The sequence below is a fragment of the Corylus avellana genome, chromosome 1 (assembly GCF_965113065.1).
Source record: "Corylus avellana chromosome 1, dhCorAvel1.hap1.2, whole genome shotgun sequence".
Lineage (NCBI taxonomy): Eukaryota > Viridiplantae > Streptophyta > Magnoliopsida > Fagales > Betulaceae > Corylus > Corylus avellana.
This window is the reverse complement of record NC_142490.1, coordinates 5,060,684-5,081,149: the sequence shown is the minus strand read 5'-3', so window position 1 is coordinate 5,081,149 and position 20,466 is coordinate 5,060,684. Positions and strand designations below refer to the sequence as shown.

The 20,466-nt window shown below is 34.9% G+C and overlaps 2 protein-coding genes and 1 long non-coding RNA gene across 4 annotated transcripts; 1 reads left to right on the top strand and 2 right to left on the bottom strand.

Annotated features, from left to right (window-relative positions):
* Positions 1-2,932: 2,932 nt before the first annotated feature.
* On the top strand, positions 2,933-8,461 carry LOC132172238 (alpha-crystallin domain-containing protein 22.3). Of its 2 annotated transcripts, none has more exons than XM_059583703.2 (3): positions 2,933-3,080; positions 7,101-7,426; positions 7,840-8,461. In XM_059583703.2, exons 1-3 carry the CDS (start codon positions 3,064-3,066, stop codon positions 8,073-8,075), a joined length of 579 nt encoding a protein of 192 aa, XP_059439686.1. In that variant the 5' UTR covers positions 2,933-3,063; the 3' UTR covers positions 8,076-8,461. The 2 variants fall into 2 exon arrangements, with proteins under 2 accessions (XP_059439686.1, XP_059439687.1); XM_059583704.2 differs by having other exon boundaries at positions 7,101-7,408; positions 7,840-8,457.
* Positions 8,462-10,362: 1,901 nt separating this feature from the next.
* On the bottom strand, positions 10,363-13,787 carry LOC132171099 (uncharacterized). The gene is made up of 4 exons (XR_015909082.1): positions 13,581-13,787; positions 13,104-13,199; positions 12,913-12,978; positions 10,363-10,620 (listed from the first exon to the last, which is right to left on the bottom strand). It is a non-coding gene; the product is annotated as an uncharacterized LOC132171099 (long non-coding RNA).
* A 4,715-nt stretch (positions 13,788-18,502) lies between these two features.
* LOC148587891 (uncharacterized) lies at positions 18,503-20,378 on the bottom strand. The gene is made up of 2 exons (XM_088517036.1): positions 20,374-20,378; positions 18,503-19,061 (listed from the first exon to the last, which is right to left on the bottom strand). Exons 1-2 carry the CDS (start codon positions 20,376-20,378, stop codon positions 18,503-18,505), a joined length of 564 nt encoding a protein of 187 aa, XP_088373162.1.
* Positions 20,379-20,466: the final 88 nt, after the last annotated feature.

Genomic DNA, 20,466 nt, shown 5'->3' with positions numbered 1-20,466 from the left:
ATTAAACAAAAATTTAATCAGTAATTTCTAATCAATCACTAATGTAGGTACAATCATATGGATTTAGTAGCCAGAGATTGGAAGGAATCGGGGTTAACATTAGGTTCAAGTCTTACCCAGCAAAGGAATAATTTCGTGTTTAATATCAATAACACATAGCCTAAGAGTAGAACATAAACAACACATGGAAACTTTCATCGTTCAAATAGAAAACCACCAGAACAGCACTTATCCAATGGTTTTCCAAATGCTATACATATACAAATCCCATTTGGTCGCATTACTTTCTAAAAAAACATGAATTAATATATGAATATTATATATTCTCCTTCGATATCTTTATTGAGTTAAGGATTGCATGATTATATATCAATTTCAACCACTTAATTGATTTGTGAGCATCGTAAAAAATTACAAAAACAGAGTTCTCATCACCAAAGTAATTAACTAGACAATCGAATGGTAAATCACCAAACTACAACCTTCTTCGAAATTTTACGTAAGCGAAAACACCCATAATATAAGTGTACTTTGAAATTGCATTAAATTACAGGATCTTCTATGGAAGTGACGCTTATTACAAGGGAGTGAAACACCTGAGGAAATATCTCAAGTGAGATCATGATACAGATGTTGGGAGACCACCTAACCTAAAAGTTTAAACTCACAAACTTGAGAAGAGTAATTGATAAAGATATGATAATGTAATGTCAATTACTTACTTTTATTGGCACCACTTTACTTATCAAAAAAATCTTCTATTGGTACCACTCAATGTAGGTTTCCACCACACGTGGATACTATAACAATCTTTCTCTCAAAAGTGATCCTCTACCACAATGACTATGTCCTCCTTGAGTGGAAGCCTTTTCCAAACCTTTTACTAAGAACCAAACGGCTAGATTAGCCCATTTAGACAGTGGTTTCAAGCAGAAGTTAAAAAGTAATGAATATAATGAAATGTTTGTAAATTGTTGATAAAATAATTTTACTCTTTCTGTGTCATGGCATTTCCTCATCCACAAGAATGCTTAGTCTAACATTTGTCAAAACTCAAATAGCATGAAAACGTAATATGGTAACTTTCGTTTTTATGGCATTAGCTTTATCATACCACATTAATTTATGCAAGCAGATCAAGGAAGGCTTAATTTTGCCACCATTATGTTAATATGTAAAATTTGAATTTACAAGGAGGGAAGCGGCCATACCTCAACCACCTCACTGGAAAGTCTTAGTAATTTTATAAGAAGTTTATACATGCGGTGAGCAATTGGAGCTGATGTATTATCAGGGAAAGCATTAATCTCTCCCTTCTCCAGTGAGAATGACTTGTTTAATCAATAGTCGTTGAACAGTACACCAGTGTAATAAAATTTTTTGAGTCGGACAGCAAAAATCATAATCTGGCAACCATCCCCATAACTCGAATTTGGCCTCTCAGATTCCATTATGCTCAGAGAAAGAAGCTTGGGAGTAGAAAGACGCACAACCTTGAGAACCCCCCAGCTGCAATCGTATAAAGACAACTTCTCAAGGACTGGCATACCAGAGAAAAACTGCTGGGATAAGTACTCATTCGAAAATGAAATTCAAAAGCATGCACTTCATACCACTGGCGGGAACTAAACGACGGCGTTTCTATTTCTCGTGGGTGGATTGGTGTTCCGGTTGGAGGGAAGCAAAAAGTAACCACGGAGACGGAGGGAGGGATAAGATTTGGGGATGGAATGTGTTTGATAGGATTCCGGATTCCCTCCCAAAGCTAAGCATTTGTTGTTGGTGTGGGACAAAGCTGGGCATTTGCAGTAAAACGTCAGGGTTTTGTAGAAATGAACATCTGATAGTTGGCGGTACAGAAGATGTATTACGTAAGCTTTGAAAGAACTTGATATAATCGGATCCGGATCCGGATCCTACCATGTATTAAACCATTTCAATTCGGAGTAGGGTGGAATCGGTGGATAATTAGTGTTGGCGCGTCAATTTGATATTGATTAGCTCAAATTCAACGTATGTAATTAAATGGATTAAAATTTTCAATTGTGATATTATGGGTCGGTTTGTGATTTTAAAAACATGATTTTTTAAAAATATAATTAAATGTTTTGCAAAATTGTAGTAATTTTTTATGTTATCAAATAACAATTTTTTTAAAAACGCAATCTCAAACACCCATTTTATATGATTTGGTGTAAAATCACACTTTTTGTCTATGAAAATGTCAAAAACGCACTCTACATATTTAAATTAGCCAGTGACACGATGTGACTTGCTAAACCGTTTAATAAATAGACCGTCTTAAGTTGACCTGACCCAACTTGCATAACCCATTCAATAAATAAATTGTGTTATGTTGACCTAAACATGGTCCGTTTCATCCATTTCATGTATAAGAATCTAAATGTAATATATATATATATATATATATATATATATATATGTGTGTGTATGTGTGTGTGAATTTCTAAATTTTAAAAATAAATTCATATGAATTTTAGCCTTTTTAAGCCTTTTTAGGATTTTGTATTTCATTGTAAAAATAATAGTTTAATTTATACAAATTATACAAAGCACCATTGAGTTAAATGAATTAACTTATGATTGATCTGTTTATTAAATGAGTTAATTCAGCTCGAATTAAACATAACTCAACTATATAAAATCATAATTTTTTAATTTTGTGTTAATTTCATATCGAATTTATAGGTCATATAAAAAATTATAACCCTAGTTGACAACAATTCAAAACTACTTTAAGTAAGTGAATTTTATATTAATTTTTTTATATTTGTTATATATATATATATTTTTTCTAATATTTTCATTCCTGATTTTTTTTTTTTTTTTAATTTTGTTTTTTTTTTTTTTCCTAAAACTTGAGCACCTGTTGCACGTCTTTACACCCCAGGAGCACCGAGCTACAGTGGCACCAAATCACTTCTACCCCCAACTCCATCCATAGCAAGACCTTGAGAAAAAGCAAAACCCTCTTGAATTTCTTACAAAACCCCCCAAAAAGCTCGACGCTGCAACAAGCAAACTCTGTTCCGTGCATCTCCAATGGCTTCCCCTCTCAGGTAAGTACATATATACATGAACAAATGTATAATTTTGTACACGCGTGCAAAAATGCAGATATTTACACTGACATACATAGACATGGATAAATGCATATGCTTTTGAATGCCCAGTTATGTTCTTTGTAATTTGGGGTTGTTTTATAGGTAAGTCTTCTTGGTAAATGCACGCTTTGTGATATTCATGACATTTTTTTCTTAAAAATTGTTTGTGTTATTGTTATTTATTATTACCATTATTAATGTCGATGTTGATTATATCGAGCAATTTGCAAGGAATTGTACTTAATCGAAAAGATAAAGGAATTAGTTGGTGTTGTTTCTCTAAAGGGGCTAAGGAAATGATGCCATAAGTTTTTTCGGCTGATTGATTTTGGAAACTTATTTTTCCAGAGGTATGCAAAAGTGACCAATTTCGGGGAGTATTTAGGGATTGTTTATTATTGTGAAGGATTTTTAATGAAGAATCCTTTATACCAGGTGGAAATGAATTTGTTTTGTAAATGTTTGGGGGTCTCATGCAGTGGTTAATGTGTCACGACAAGCACTCATGCGAGAGAACTACAATCGTGAAATATCCTGAAAATTACCAGTAGCTTAGAAAATTAGTTTGGAAACAGTTTTTCAAGATGTCCTACCAAATGGGTTTCCTGAGTACTTTTGAAGTTTTCTGTTCATGGAAACATAGGAAATGCTTGTATTTGTTTTTGGCACCGAGTGGGCCAATAAATATGCATTTCCCATGATTGGAAGCATAAAGTGTTGCTTTTGTCACCAAATGGACCAATCAGTATATTATTTGCATTGTCATTTTCATTTTTTTGCCGGGTTTCCAAAAATTGAATTGGCTGTTGTTTTGTGACCAAACGAGCCAATTGGAATTTGTTTTTTGCACTGGTAAGAACTTCATACCATTTTCAATTCTTTAGTTTTTGGAAACATAATACGGTTTATTATTTTTGTCACCAAATGCACCGATAAATATTTGCCTTTTGTATTGTCAGATTTTCATCATTTTAATTTTGGAAAGTGTTTTTGTAAAAACCAGTTTAGGAGACCTGAACCAAATGAGGAAGTCTGATTATGTACTAGTTTTTTTATGGCCCTCTTCATTTAAGGTTCTCTCACTCTTCACCCTCCCCCCCAAGGTCAGTCCCACTTCATATGTTCTATGTCGATGAAAGCATAACACAAGGCTACATGGTGTGGAAATTTATTGCCACTTTGTAAACACTTGTGGACCATACTCATAATCAATATGTTTAAAATCAACCAGAAGTGCCGGATCATCCAAAATATATGGTTCAAGCTTTAGCTTCCTTGTTGCTGGACCACTACATTGAGCAATGTTTTGAAGGCTAACCACTGTGCGGTCGTGGATGTAGGGTAATGTTGTGTGGTTTGTTGGCTTCCAACATTGTGTAGTTTTCAGGCCAATAATAATAATAATAATAATAATATATGGTCTAATTCCGCATGGCCATAGATGGATCTGTAATAACTTCATTATTTTCCTGTTAGCTTAGATGACACCAACGATCAACTTTTAACTGTAAATGGATGTTTGTATGTATTTGGTGGTCTATAGAGATTTCACTGCCTTAGGTGTTAAGGGAAGGGGTTCATATCAAGAACCTCTCCATTTCATGGATTCCATGCACCTTAGTTTTGAATCAGATTACCCTGCTACTTGCTATCACCATACCATCTCCTTGTTGCCATTTCAGCTGGTCTCAATGCACAACTAAATACATGGTATGATTTTTCATTGCATCTAAAGTGGCATGGCTGCTTCAATTACAATGTATTTTCTGTATGTCATTATAATCAAGGTGTGGGGCCTAAAGAATAAGCCAATGGTGGTATTACTTTGAGTTTTGACATTGTATGTTGCCCTGTATATATATGGTTTCTTTCGTTCACAATGGTTTGTAGGAGGTGGAGTCCACTAACTTGCATGGCCATCAATTTGATATGATAACTAATTAGGAAATTGCCAATCAAGGACTTATTTGCAATTATGAGTAGCTTCCATGGCCTTAGAATATTCAATATGCAGGCGAGTATTTGTTTTTTAAGGAAATTGTTAAAACAGTATGTTTGAAGTCAAACCTTGAAGAAGAACGCACTAGTTGCCTTTGGTAGAAGTAGAAAGGCTCCAGCTCCATCTTAGAGGTTGAAAAAGAATTACATCCTGGGAGGTATATCCGCTAGCTCTAAGGTTTGGTAGTCATTATATTTATCCTTACAGCATGTGTGGACATGCGTGTGAACACACGCATGCACTCACACACTTGCATACTCTTGCCTTTGACTTCCTGGACATGCATCATTGGCACATATACCCTTCTGCTTCAAATGAGAGTGTCAACTTCTTTAGTGGGATGCCTATTGTTCTATTAAATGAGGAAGCTTATCTGTCCTATGAAATAAGGAAGCTCTCGTAGTATTCATTAAATGAAACTGGCACTTTTGTTTTAGTAATACCAATAATATTTTATCACAATGATGAATAGGGGAAGGGGAAAACAAATAAATGGAAAATAAATAATTGGGTGAGGACATAGTAAATGAAGGTGGTTAGAAAATTGTGTCTTGATAACGTGAGCTATATAAGAGTCAAGCTTATAGATTTTAGCTCTATAACACTTCTATGTCTGTGTTAGATATACTTGGAAATCGCTTGCCCCAAGGAAAGTATATCTCAGCTGTAATGAAATTTTTGGTTGTCACTAGCCAAGAAGAAGATGAAGATGAATAAAAAGATGCTGCACTAACCTGTTCATGATTTTTCTATTTTGGATATTTTTATCTGCTTTTCCAAGTATTTTGTTGTGATAGTCCTTGTAAATCTTCCACCCCAACCCCACCACAAAGTGAAAGTTTATTCAGTTGTTTATGAGGGAGGGGGGCAAGGATCGGGGTGCATCACACAGGATTGAACCTTGGGTAGTCTTGTTCAACACTTATATGGTGATATATTCTATAAATCAAGAAAGGAAAAAAATTACTTAAATTACTTATATGGTGATATATTTTCTTTTCTACGAACTGGGATTTTTAGTTAAATAGAAAACTAGTACTTTTAGCTAAATATGCCAGTCCAACTCTTTAAGGTGATTTCTTATTTCTAAAATATTAATTATAATTATTAAATTTACCATTTTAAGATAAGTAGTGATTTTCCATGATGTCCGAACAAAGGTCTTAAATTCAAACTCTAACTTCTCCATTTACCCTTCATTTACATTAAATATTTTACATGTTGGACCTTATTTATTGAAGGGGAGATTGAGGTCACATGGAAAAGGTAGTGTTAGAATACTAATAAGATAATTAAATTCACCATTTTCTATACGCTTAAACTTTTTGTATAAGTGATGATTTAACACTTCTATTAGTAATGAAAGGAAGAAAAAAAAAATATTAACTCAGTTACAAGTGCTGATAGTGGGATGCAGTTTTGCACAGGATTTATTTGAGCGAAGATCATGACTTTTATTGTTCATACTAAACCAGCAAGCTTATTGCATACATATCATGTTTAGGAACTAATTTTTGGTATAGCATATTTTCAGCCATTGGTGTTTATTTCAAGGTGCCAAGGTTAAAATGTTCAATGCGACGAAAAGAATTTTTGGGTGTATTGGAGAGGAATTAGCCAGGGATGATGCATAGTTAAATTATGGTACAATTTTGTTTCTTACAAGTTGGTAATTCCAACTTTGAGAGTCGATGAAATGATAATCACAAAATTTAGGTAGGGAGAATGAATAATGATGCACATCAAAACGTAATTCCTATGTTTTAACTTCTTTCCAGAACTAGTACTAGAGAATTCATGGGATATGCACATCTTGATATGAAGGAAGCACGATATTTTATCTTTCGTTTTTTTAGTTGAATTTTGAAATTACTAATGCAGAGTCAAAATGTTTGGTCAACATGGTGCTACATTTTTCTTAGGGAACATATTACACATTATTTGCAATCCCTGATGGATTAAATATTTTCTTCTAGGTATGGGAAATCAAGAAAAGAAAATAATGGACCAGAGCCTATAAATCCTCAGCAAGCCATTCTGGCTGTGGCACCACTCAATAGTGTGCCATACATTGGTCCGCCTACACCACATAGCTATACTGCATCGTCACCAACTAAAAGGTACACTGAGACTTTGGAAAAAGTTGCCACCAGAGTTGGGGTTGCATTGACTGGGAGTGCAGCTATGGGAAAGATTGGACCAGTTATAGGACTAATGGACATCGGTGAATCCAAAGATTCTTACTTTTTTCGTGTCTCCCTGCCAGGGGTAGCAAGGGATGAGAGTAAGTTTCATTCACATGGTACAGTTTGATCAACTATTGAACTCACAATCATTTTACTTGCTAGTTAAATATTCTTAGGAACAAATTTTATTTCTAAATTATGTTGCGGGAACTTTAGTAGTTAGTTTGTCCTTTTCTGGTTATTTTATAACATATGAGGGAAATTATTGTTGATTCATGTGAATTAGGCATTAGGTCAAGTGCAACTCTTGACCTGGGTTTTCTTTCAAATCACTGGGAAATGGAATTGATCTTACATCTGTTCTCTGTAATCCTTCACTTCTAAACATTCTAGAAATAGCTAATTTACTTGTTATGAACATTGAATTTCATACACTACGAGAATCATGGTCGTGTTATCCCATTATACCGCCAGCTTCTAATATTCATCTTTCAACATTTACTGAGCCTTGTTGTCATCTTGACTGCAGATGGTTTCCGTTGTGATGTTGAACCTGATGGAAAAGTAGTAATAAAGGGAGTAACGACGACTGGTGAAAAAATAGTATGCAAAAACTCCCAAATCTTTCAGATGCACACTCAAAACCTGTGCCCACCGGGGCACTTCTCTATCTCATTCCAGCTGCCAGGTCCAGTTGACCAGCAACAATTTTCTGGTTCTTTTGGAGTTGATGGGATTTTGGAAGGTATTGTGAAGAAATGGTGACGAACATGCCTTACATTTTTGGTGAGCATGGACTGATTTAATTTTAGTTGAGAGCTTAACAAGGACAGGACGAGCTTTAGAAAGAATGTGGTTCAGAGTGCCATTTACCTGCGACTTTGCAGATATATGTTCCTAGATAGAGGTGAATGACAAAATGCGATTTGTGCAGCATTTTGAGACCCTGTTTAGTTAAGTCAAGTCTATGCTATATTTCTGATAAATTTTAGAATTAGTAAGTGTTGCTACTTTTAGGAAATACTCAATTCTCTTGTAGACCCATTCGTAAGAATTTAGTCTTGGTATTTGTGAAAACATGTTCAATTCTAAAATCAAAGGTATGGAAAGTTGATGGTTACTTTTCTTTCACCCATTGCACCCAAAACATCCTATTGTTCTCCTCTAACGAGTGGCGGGGATGTGCATATGTGGTGGGCGCAACCAAATGCGGTGGCTGCAATGAAAAATCAAATTGTGACAAGTGCAACTTCGACCTTGATGTACAATTAGCTACACCTCCTATGTTATGGGTGACAATGTGGGAATTATTGCCTTGGCATCTAATCCTCTGTTTCATGCTCCAACCAAGCATATTCAGGTTGAGTTTCATTTCATCCGTGAGAAGGTGACTAACAAGGACATCCGAATGCAATATATCTCTACTCGAGTTTTGATCAGCTCACTGACATTTTCACTACGGGTCATACTATCTCTCATTTTTGGTTTGTGGGAGGATGTTAGAGAATCGCAGTTTTTATTTTTTATTTTTTTATTTTTTCAAAATAGCAAAACATGTTTTGGCACTGTAGCTGAGCATACTACCTTCCACCTCTCAATTTGGTGTTGTGTGGAAAAGTGGCAAACCTATGTAGATGAGCATCTCATGAGCAAAATCGAAGGCAATCAATCACTTGAATGCTGAATGCCTGAATTGCTAAATCTTGCAAATTGGTGAGTACCCTCAATATGAGCTCTGTTCTTGAAACTCAAATCTGATTCAAGCTTGTTACTTCACTTTATTTTCCCCTGAGGGTACTCACCAATTCAGAGTTTCTTGCATCTCAAACAGCATCATCTTCGCACTTCCATCAAACCTTTGACAATTGTTATAAAGGATACAAAAAGCCTTTACGCATCATCTTCAGACTTCACCCAATGTGGTTAACATCAGCCATTGAATCTTCACCACGTTTTAATTGGTAAAAAAAAATAAAAATGATATTAGTTCTTCTAAAGAGTGATAAACTAGTACGCTTCTTTGGCACATACTAAAGGGAGGCGATTCTCTTGGAAGAGTGTGTGGCGAATACAAGCGTCTCCGAGGGCGATCTTCTTTGTCTGGTCTGCGGTTTTGGGCAAAATTTTGACCCTAAATAATCTCAGGAAGCGACATGTGATTGTGACAAACAGATGTATATGCAAGAAGAGTGAGGAGACAGTGGATCTTCTCTTTCATTGCGAGGTATATGCTTTGTGGAGTGCCTTTTTTGGTCGGTTTGGGTTGTCTTGGGTGATGTCGAGACAGATTTCTAACTTACTCGCTTGTTGGTGGTCTTCAAGGAGGAGGGGGAGTGCCGCAATTTGGAAGATGGTGTCTACTTGCTTTTTTTTTTTTGTGTTTATGGAGGGAGAAAAATAATAGGTGTTTTGAGAACTTAGAGGAGGTCATTGGAAAACATATTATCCTCTTGCTTTCATACTTCGTACCTTAGTACTGTTGCACATGTTTTTCCGGTGTCGATTAGTTACGATGATTTTCTTACTCACTTTTCCCTTTCTAGCTAGGTGATCTTTTTATATACTCTCGGTGTACTTGGGGTAACCTTTACGCTTTCAATAAGATTGACTATTACTAATCAAAAAAAAAAAAAAAAAAAACTACCACCTAGGAGGCAAGAAATATTTATGGGCGTAACAGCAGTTTCTCGCATGTATTCTCCTCTTTGGTCTAGTGATCCTGAAGGGGATAGAAGAACCACTTCCCTAAAAGACCAAGCAGCAAGTTGCACCCTAATCAATACCTTACTCAAAAGCCTCAAATGGGGATATAGGTTGACAGTGATGAAAGTAAACATATTGACATCATTTGAGTCGAAATGAATCTTCTAATTATCAGCAAAGGAATAACCTGTGGGGAAAAACCCAAGCAATTCCACATTGACCTCATAAATGTCGGAGAAAGAGACCGATAAAAGGAAGGAATAACCACATGCATCTAACAAAAAGAAGGCATAGGTTTTGCCAGGCGCCATAACCAAATATTGAAGGCAACCAGTTTCTATGACAAGGACGGAAAGAACCCATAAGCAATCAACTATTTATAACAAAAACAATAATCATTATATGGAAGCACATAAAACGGGAATTTCAGAAAAAAATATATATAAACCAGCCAACCAAGATATCTGAAATTTATTAACAAGATCATGACAGTCTGTCAGCTAATGACACAGATCAAGAAAATTGGTGATGGTAAACAGCCGCCCTTAAATTTGCCACCCCAATGTTTGCTCTGGTTCCACCTCTGACCCTTCTCCTCCATCTCTTCCTAACAAATAGGAAAACAGAGAAAAAAAATAAATTGCAATTTCAATATACAAACAAGCACATATCAGAGAGAGAGAGAGAGATGCAGACCTTGTGATGGGTGATGAGGTACTTCTTGGACCTTGACCTCATCATGAAGTCCCTCATCAGTCATCACCCATCAAAAACTCACAAAAACACTCGAGTTTTGATTCCTTAAAACAATTTTCTGCAACCCATCATCATTATACATAAATTCCTGAAGTGCAGGAAAGCCATCCTCAGCACCTGGAATGGGGCTTTCCAAGCTCTCACACCACATAGACAAACAGTCTTTTAGAATACGAAGTATTGTAGATAATCTGTTTCTTGCATCTTCCATTGTATTGATACCATGAAATAAACTCAAACCATAACAATATTTCAACAGCTCCCTCTCGTTAATGTAGTAACCCAGTTGAGAACAAAGCAAAAAGACGTCTCGGACCTCCTTACTTTCAAGATGTTTATAACTCAGCTCTATAGAACAATAAATCTTTGATTGCATTGTTGTAAGGTTTCCGGGAGTGGGTCTTCTTAGTAGCTGCAAGGCATCCTTCCATTCATATAAACTCCCAGTGTTTAATGCCTTAGAAACCCTCACAAGTGCAAGAGGCAAACCTGCACACTCCTTAGCTACCTCAGTTGTTGTGCATCGCAAATTGGGGTCTTTAACACAATCACCCGTCATCTTCTCAAATAAACTCCTTGCTTCTTCTTCAAGTAAAACTTCAAGTCCAAAATCTTTTTGGGTGTACATTTCAAAACATAAATATATCGATCTCAAGATATCAGTAAAACTTTGCATCTCTCAAAAGGAATTCCTATGTCCTCTAAATTGAGACTCTTCCATATGTCATCAAGCACAACAAGTAACATCTTCTTGTCTTTTGTTTTTGTCAACCTCTTATGTAGACAACTTGCTCTCCCAGGTACAGTCACCTCATCAAACTTTAGACCTAGCACTTTGGCTATTTATCCTTGAATTCGTGTAAGGTTAGGGCTCTGCGTCACATTTGCAATAGACACCTCATCGAATAACTTTTCTTCCATTGCTTAATTGGCAACTTCTCTCACCAGAGTAGTCTTTCCCACACCAGCCATCCCCACACCCCAATCATGTGGATCTTATAATCACTCAGTGCCTCCATAAGTCTTTTAACAATTGACATTTTTGATTCAAAGTCCATGCAATCCATACATCCTGCAGTCACTATCCCCTCTGGAGCAGGACAGTATGAAACTGTGTCATAAGACTCATAACTGCTGCCATTTTCGAGGACTTCACCAATAACTTTCACTATCTTCTTCGCTTTTCGGATTAGCTGATGCCGCAGCATCAAGTTTAGGCATGCCCCATTAGAACACCTCGTGTTTGCTCTTTCTTCATCTTCAAGAAATTTTTTGGCCTCTTCTGTAGTCTCATCCACCTTTGTCATCCACGTGATAACATGAGCTTCAATTGTGTCGTCGTTTCTTATAGCAACATCAACCAAATGTTGCACGTTATCTCTTTTAGCCTGCAACTTCGCTACCTGGTTCTTCACACTCCTAATCTACCAGTCGGATAGTGGCTATGTTCCTCGTGTTACTACAACAAAGTTTTTGCTGTAGTAAAACAAAGTTTGATGAGGTGACTATACCCGGGAGAGCAAGTCGTCTACAGAAGAGGTTGACAAAATCAAAAGACAAGAAGATGATACTCGTTGTCCTTGATGACATATGGAAGAGTCTCAATTTGGACAAAGGAATTCCTTCTGAGGGATGCAAAGTATTACTGACATCTAGAGATCGATATGTATAATGTTCTGAAATGTGCACCCAAAAAGATTTTGGACTTGAAGTTTTGCTCGAAGAAGAAGCAGGGAGTTTATTTGAGAAGAAGGCGGGTGATTGTGTTAAAGACCCCAATTTGCGATGCACAACAACTGAGGTAGTTAGAGAGTGTGCAGGTTTGCGTCTTGCACTTGTGAGGGTTTCTATTGGGAGTTTATATGAATGGAAGGATGCCTTGCACCCACTCCTAGAAACCTTACAGCAATGCAGTCAAAGATTTATTGTTCTATATAGCTAAGTTATAAACATCTTGAAAGTAAAGAAGTCTGAGACTTCTTTTTGCTTTGTTCTCAACTGGGTTACTACATTAACGAGAGGGAGCTGTTGAAATATTGTTATGGTTTGGGTTTATTTCATGGTACGAATAAAATGGAAGATGGAAGAAACAGACTATTGTATTCTACAATACTTCATATTATGAAAGATTGTTATCTGTTACCTCTAGCAGCCCTCCACTTTGCTCACCGATTCTTCACATCCATTCTTGTTTCAATTTTTTTTTTTCCTGCAATTAGACAAAAACTCAAAACCCAAAAGCAAGAAAGAGAGAACTGGAAACTACAATGAGAATATACGCAGAAAAAAAAGAGCGATCATCTTTAAAATCGTAGCAGGACTATGATTTCAGACCTGCGTTTCTTCGGGCGAAGTGATCTGGACTTTCACAGCCCTGCTCAAAAATAAAAAAGTTCTCGACTTTCACACCCCTCCTGTCGCGCTTAAATTCTGAAAATATAAAATGGGTAAATCAGAAAAAAATCAGGTCATTATATTGAAAGATCATCGTGTAGGAAAATATACCGAAAACATTTAAATAAAAAACTTACTGTAAAATATTTTTTTAAAAAAAAATTCATATAAAATATTTTTATTTTTTTCTCACATCAATCTGAACCTAATAGCTTCTGTTCACTTTATTTTTAAGTTTTTTAACAAACATAGCCAAAAAGTGAAAAAAAAAAAAAAAAAAAAAAAAAAAAAAAAAAGAAACAGGTCGAACAGAAAAGACCCAAACAAAACAAAAAGGTAGACCGTAGAAAAGAATGGATCCGGCTACTGTGCATATTTTAACCAAAATGACAGAGTTTTAAGCTTAAAGAAACAAACCTTTGTAGGTTTTCTTTTCACGCCGTTTGAGGAGCAGAAAGCGAAGGAGGGAGAGCAGAGAGAGAACCTCGAAATAATAAAACAGCCATGGAACTGGAACTCAAGCCTTGGTAAAACTTTTTGATTTTACTGAACTTGACTGAATCCAGATTTCTTTTGCCCTTTTACAAATACCCGTACATCATCCAGCTGGCGATGGGATTGAGAGAGAGAGAGAGAGTGAGACAGATATTTATGTACGTATGACCAAGTTTATTAATTCAAGTATTTTGATAAATTATAGTTTTTACATTTTCTTTATTATTTATGCGATTCTGATGGAGCCCAGCTGTCATTTCTTCATTCGTGGAGCTGAAGTTATTCTCTTAATGACAAACTCTCCAGTTCTCGATTGCAAGGACTAATGCACCAGCAGCCCCAGAGGGCAATTATTAAGGACACATCTTGACCCTACTCATCGCCACGTGTACGCCCCAGGTAAGTTGGATGACAAAATGATACAAATTTGAAGGACAACACGTGGGAGGGAGAGAGGGGGCAGACCGTAATTTCATCACAAGATTAAGATAATAACGGACATTTTTAGCAACTTTGGGGTTGAAGAGAAAGCGGAGAAAAAAGGATAAAGCCAAAGCAACTGACTTGAAGAGAGAGAAAAATATTTATACAGTCAAGCACCAACCTCCACAAAGATGAATTTCAATGGCTACAAAAAAATTTAAAAAAAAAAAATTGCTAATTAGGAAAATAATTAGGCTCCATTTATTTCAGCTTAAAATGATTTTTATAAATAAATTTGGTATTTTTGGTATTTAGTGTGATAGAAAATAATAATCAAATTCAAAATATTTTTTATTTGATTGAAAAAAGCTTATTTAATTTTCATAAAACAATTTTTTTTTTTTTTTTTAAATCGTAAACTATTTTTTGAGTTTTAGCTTCTCTTTCTCAAATTGTTAGAATTCGCAGGACCTCATTGGAGGTTGCTGGAGTCGCCAGCTATTTTTCACTGTCATTTATTTTTCGTACCGGCCAAATATCAAAAAATATTTTTAGATAAATCATTTTTTATGCATTCAACGAAAAAAACATTTACAAAACCGTAATTGTGTTAAAAAGGTCAGAAGCATGTAATAGAAGAAGAGGTTTAGAACAATTTACATAGTAAATAGGAAATTTCGTAATTAGTTTTTGAGGCAAGACTTTGTGAGTAATTTAAGGTCTTCAAATGTTCTACTTTACAGTTTTGAAATATATATTTGGTAATATTTTACTATGTATCATATATTTCTGTAAAGAGTTTCTACTTAATAACTCTTGTAAAAACTTCTGACCATAGAAAATAGACATGATTTTATGATTTTATCCAGAGGCCATGACTATAAAACCCTAAAAGTAGCTAAAAAGTCCTCTTTTTCCCCTTTCTAAAGGTACCATTCTCCAAGTATTTATAACCTCATACATGGTCAATATTTTTCACTTGCAAATGAAAAAAATATTATTTTCCAATAAGATTATTTGTGTGGAAATCCCTTGGTTATGGCAAACGGATCATGATTATAAGTACCTCGGAGCATGCCGATTGACGAAATACGAACAATTAACATGATATGGTCATAGATCTTAGGTTGTAACTTGATCACAACCGAATTTGTTGATGTTGCACCCACGAAGTATGAAAAGTGCCAAACAGAACTACCCGGGGGAGGGGAGAGTTAAGAACTAAAACAAGGAAAAGCGAGAACAACTTAAATAGAGAAATCTATTGTATTTCATCATTTGTTCCCCATAGCAACTCGGGATCAAAAAGCACCAAATTTAATGATTAAGGGAAATACGAAGTAAGAGCATACTGTTGAAGACATTGCATTGCAACATATGTCAGGAACGCCTTCGTTAAATGTGTACAAACAAAATACAAGTCCAAAGGGTAGGGTAAGAAAAGGTTTAGCTAATGGAGATATAACTGTTCCGGGTAATAGTAACGCATAAACCATGTCAAACTAAGACCGATGATCAGTATCCAAACGGAACGATTCCAACTTCTCCTATAATAGTTTTCAATGCAAAACTAAATTCTTAAGGTATATATATTCATTTTAGTAATAAACAAAAACAAATAGGATTGATTATGTATCACAATTTCATCACTACATCGAAGGCCTTTTTGTAAATATATTGATAAGATAGCTTGGTACCCAAACTGTATCAATGATTGTTATCCTCATTGTGTACATAATTCGTGTGAGGATATACAAAATAAATTGTTTGGGTATAGGGAATATAACAAAAGAGTTTCCATTTCTATTGGTCATAAAATTAATAGGAAACTTCACTTTAAACTCCTAAACTACTGCACGTTTGGAGGAGACCCTCAAAGTTAAAAAGCTCTCAATTTGAACCTCTCAAATTTCAATTACAGTCAATTTAAACCCATCCGTTAGTTTTTAAACGTTAAAAGTGATACAATGACCATTATACCCCTGACCTTTTTATAAAATTATAAATTTATCATTAATTTCAAAATATTTTTTTTAAAAAAAAATTATTATCAAAAAAACAAAAATACAAGGTGACCCACGATTGGACCACCTTGTGACCATTTTTTTCAATTTTTTTTTTTAAAAAAAAATCGAATGGTAATTTTGTCTTTTTAGGGGTTTTAACTGCAAAAATTGATGGATTGGGTAAATTGCATCAAATTGAAAGTTCAAGAGGTAAAATTGAGAGTTTTTGAAATTTAAAGAGATCTTCTCAAAATGTGCGGTAATTCAGGAGTCCTTTGTGAAGTTTTTCAAAAAAAAAAAAAAAAATTAGAAAAAAAAAAAAAAAAAGCAGATAGCAACAATTTGATTCTCTAAAGCAAGCAGGTTTTGGGGGTTATTGTTTAAGCACCCTAATAGAGAAAAAGACCTTCAAGAGAGTAAAGAAAGAAAACCATTTTCAAGAGACAAACTCATATATATGTATAAGACCAAAAAAAAAAAAAACAATGATCTTAATCTTTGCGGCATTACGCTGGTGCTCATAAAAATGAGTTAATGAATTTAGTCCTTGCCCTGTTACGATGTGAGAACCAACACTATAGACTATAGTCTATGTGGCATGTTGGATCTGATCATAAGTGATAATTGAGCAATTTCCCCAATTAACCTAATATATATATATATATGCCAAATAGAAATAAATGAAAACAAGTGCTTATCTATTATCTGAAAAACAAAAAAGAACATAGGAAATGTGAGAGGTGTTTTTTTTTTTTTTTTTTCAATTAAGGGAAAGGGGGTTACATGATTCGGGTAGGCATCCCGACAACAAAGCCCAAAAGATAAATGCAGTACAAACACAGTAACAGAGTCTGGATCCAATCCAAAATGACTAAACAGCAGGCAATAGTGATGTCTATGATCCTAAAAGAACCATAAACAAGCAGAGCATTTTCCAGAACCGCACAAGGCGGTGACAAACGGCAAAAAAACTTGGTGAAAAGTTCTATGCGGTAGAGGCAGCAACCACCGTTAGGTGATTGTTGCAGAGAAAGTACTGTGCAGCAAACCAGATAGGAGTCGTTGAAAGACAACCATCGGCAACTAAAATCTCCTCCACAAGATCAAACCAATACATGGCAAGGAGATAGTAACCCACTACAAAAATAAACCCTAAACAAAACAACAGGAAATACAAGGAAAACACAGAAAAATAAATACAACAATTGGAAAAATAAATACAGCAGGCAATGTGAGAGCTCTTGCTGTCTCTTTCTTCTCCTTGGGTGGTGAAGTGTCAAATGAAACACGCTTATTGGCAAATTTATTATTTTGACGATACAAAGAGATTTATTTGAAATTTTGGCATTATCCAAAGACCTTATTTTTTAAATTGAAAACCTAAAATCTAAATTCAAATAGGAAAAAAATTAAAGAAATTATAAAAAAAAAAAAAAAAAAAACCCTAGGGTCTAAATATGATTATTTTTCCAAATTGTTTTATAATACCATTAACAAATTATCTTATTTTCATTAAACATAGCTTTCGGTAAAAGTCATAATTTGATTGGCCACCCTTATTTTGGCCAAGAGGATGGCTTGAGCCACCCCCTATGATCAGCCAAGGAGTGGCCAAACTACTCCCAAAAGCCTTGCCCCCATCAAGAGCCTTGAGGACCAACCCATCATTTAATCCCCCCTAAAAAAAAAAATATTATCATTATTATTTTGAGAAATATGTCACAAATTCATAAAAAATTAATACATAATTTAAGAACCAACTTTTGGAGAAAACTTTTGAAAAGTTAAGCATTTTTCTTTTAATTGTGTGTATGTGTGTTTTTTTGTAGTGATTATCCAACATAAATTTGACATTAGAAAATGAATTATGATACAATTATGAGCTCAACAATTCAGTTCCACCCCACTATGCCAAGAGTTTTTGCAATCCTTCTATCATTCTATGAACCATCATCTCCCTAGCCAGCTTTACCTCTTGCTATGCACCAACCCTACCCAATATGTTAGAATGAACATAAACTCTGCTCGATTATGCAGCTTCTCACTTGGTCAACTAGATTACACTTATCATGAAGAGAAATGACAAACCCTAAATGAATCATCTTTTCACTGTCCATGATAAAAAGATTAGACAATGACATTCTAGAAAAGAAAAATAAAACCTCCATCTTTGTTTTGTAGAGCTCTTTTACAATGCACTACCACCTTTACCTCTTCTTCTTTTGCCTGTTAAACTATTGATTAAGTAATTAAATTTATATTTTTTTATCAGCTTAAACTTTTAAGATAACTGGTAATTTAACATGGTATCAGAGCCTATCACAGTACAAATGGGGCCCACGCTACTTACCCCGTGACAAGGATCCAGCAAAATATTAGCCCTCACGTGTGGATTTAAATTTACCTATTCTCAATTTAAATTTTTATGATAACTGGTAATTTAACACTGCCAACTTCCATAATTTTTTGCACCTGCTCTCTCCTTAACCCAAAACCCATCAAAACCCCACCTATACGGGCTATACAGAACCCCAAAACCCAATCTTTACTTCTTCTCTTTCCCCACCATTGAATCAAAACAACATCAAGTAGCCCAATACCCAAACACCCACAAAGCACATTGGGCTCTACCTCTTTCCCAAACAACAAACCCAAACCAAAAATCAGCAAGAACCCAAGGAGCAACATTTTTCTCTTCCTTTTCCTTCTCCACCCACCAAAGCCTCCTCCTCCAAACACCTTCCAAAACCACACACCCCCTCCTCCATTTCCATCACCACAGCCCATTTCCTCAATTACCAAATCTAACGGCTGTGGTAAAATGTTGGTTTTTGAGGCCATGATTGAAATCAATTCGAGTGCGAACCGCGTTAATCTTTGAGACCCATTTCTTCTTTTGCTTTCTCTTGCGCATATAACTGGTTGTTGGGCCTTTCTTGCACAGATAATTGGGTTTTGTATCTGGGTCTTGGGTCTATTTATAATATGTTTAGGGAAATGTCCTCTTTCGGCCTGCTGGGCTATATATATATATATTTTATTATACAAAAGTTTAATTATTTAAGTAAATTTTTTATCATATTCATCATTTTTATGAATGTACTATTTATCATCCCAAGGTGAGCTAAGAAAGCTTCATAAGTAAGTTTGAGAAAGCCAAATTCATTTGGAACAAGAATTCTAGAATTTAATGCACTCCTTTTATTGATAAGAAAAGACTTCTTGTGAAAGACCAAACTTTTCCACCAATATTAGGGATGATAAGCCATGGTAACGTGCGGGTGGAATGCTAAGTTTTTTTTTGTTTTGTTTTTTTTTTTTTTTTCTGAATTAAACTATTCATCTTCCATTTCATAAAAATGAGAAAACATCCCAAATTTGAGAAAACTCTAAATTAAAGAGTCAAAAGCTCTAAATTAACAATATCAAAAATACAAGGGAAAATTAAATTTGACCCTCCCAAAGTTGAGAGTGATTTTCAATTCGACCTCTAATATTTCAATTTTTGCAATGTACCCCCCAAACTTGCAAATTTTTTTCAATTAGACCAATGTTATCCCAAAATTTCCATACTGCTCATAATTTTTTTTTTTTAATAAAAAGAAAAAAGAAATTTCAGGGTGCAAAAATAGCCAGATGGCCAAAGGGGTGGCTACAACCACCTCGAATTTTTTTAAAATTTTTTTATAAAAAAAATAATAAAATAAAATTATGAGCAATATAAGAATTTTGGGATAATATTGGTTGAATTGAAAAAAAAAAAAAAAAATTGCAAGTTTGGAGGGGGCGGGGGGGGGGGGGGTGCATTGCAAAAATTGAAACATTGGAGGCCGAATTAAAAATCGCCTCAAACTTTGAAGGGATAAAGTGTACTTTTCCCAAAATACAAACAAATTTTGAAACCATGGCATGTTTCCTAAACTACAAGAGGACCTTGTTGCCCGACATTGAGGAGAGATGCAAGCTTTCCAAGTTGGGGAACACAAACTACACCAGTGGTTAATCATTTATCCTCTAAAACTTCTTTGAAAACCTTTTTCCTTAAAACACTCATGTAAATCACAGTGCAAATATACATTGGCATACTTAAATTTCGTAAAGTGTGGGCTCATATTCACAGATAAAAATATATTTATGTTTAGTAAAAAGTTCTTTTTTTTTTTCTTTAATTGTGAACACTGGGTATATTAAATTTTGAGTTTGAATTATTTTTATTCATCACTTTTTTGTTCTTCATTATTGATTTTTTTTTTCCAATTTATAATTGTCTTTGTTCGTGGACATACCTCATAGAAGGAAACCACATAAACTCTTCTGCTATTGATTGTTTTGTGCTATTTTATTGTAATCATGATCTACTACACGACATTTCCAAGTGA

Bases quoted from the DNA above. Each gene is read 5' to 3' on its own strand.
- LOC132172238 (XM_059583703.2), top strand. The intron at 7,427-7,839 runs GTACAGTTTGAT...TCTTGACTGCAG, and splicing joins GAGTAAGTTTCATTCACATG to ATGGTTTCCGTTGTGATGTT.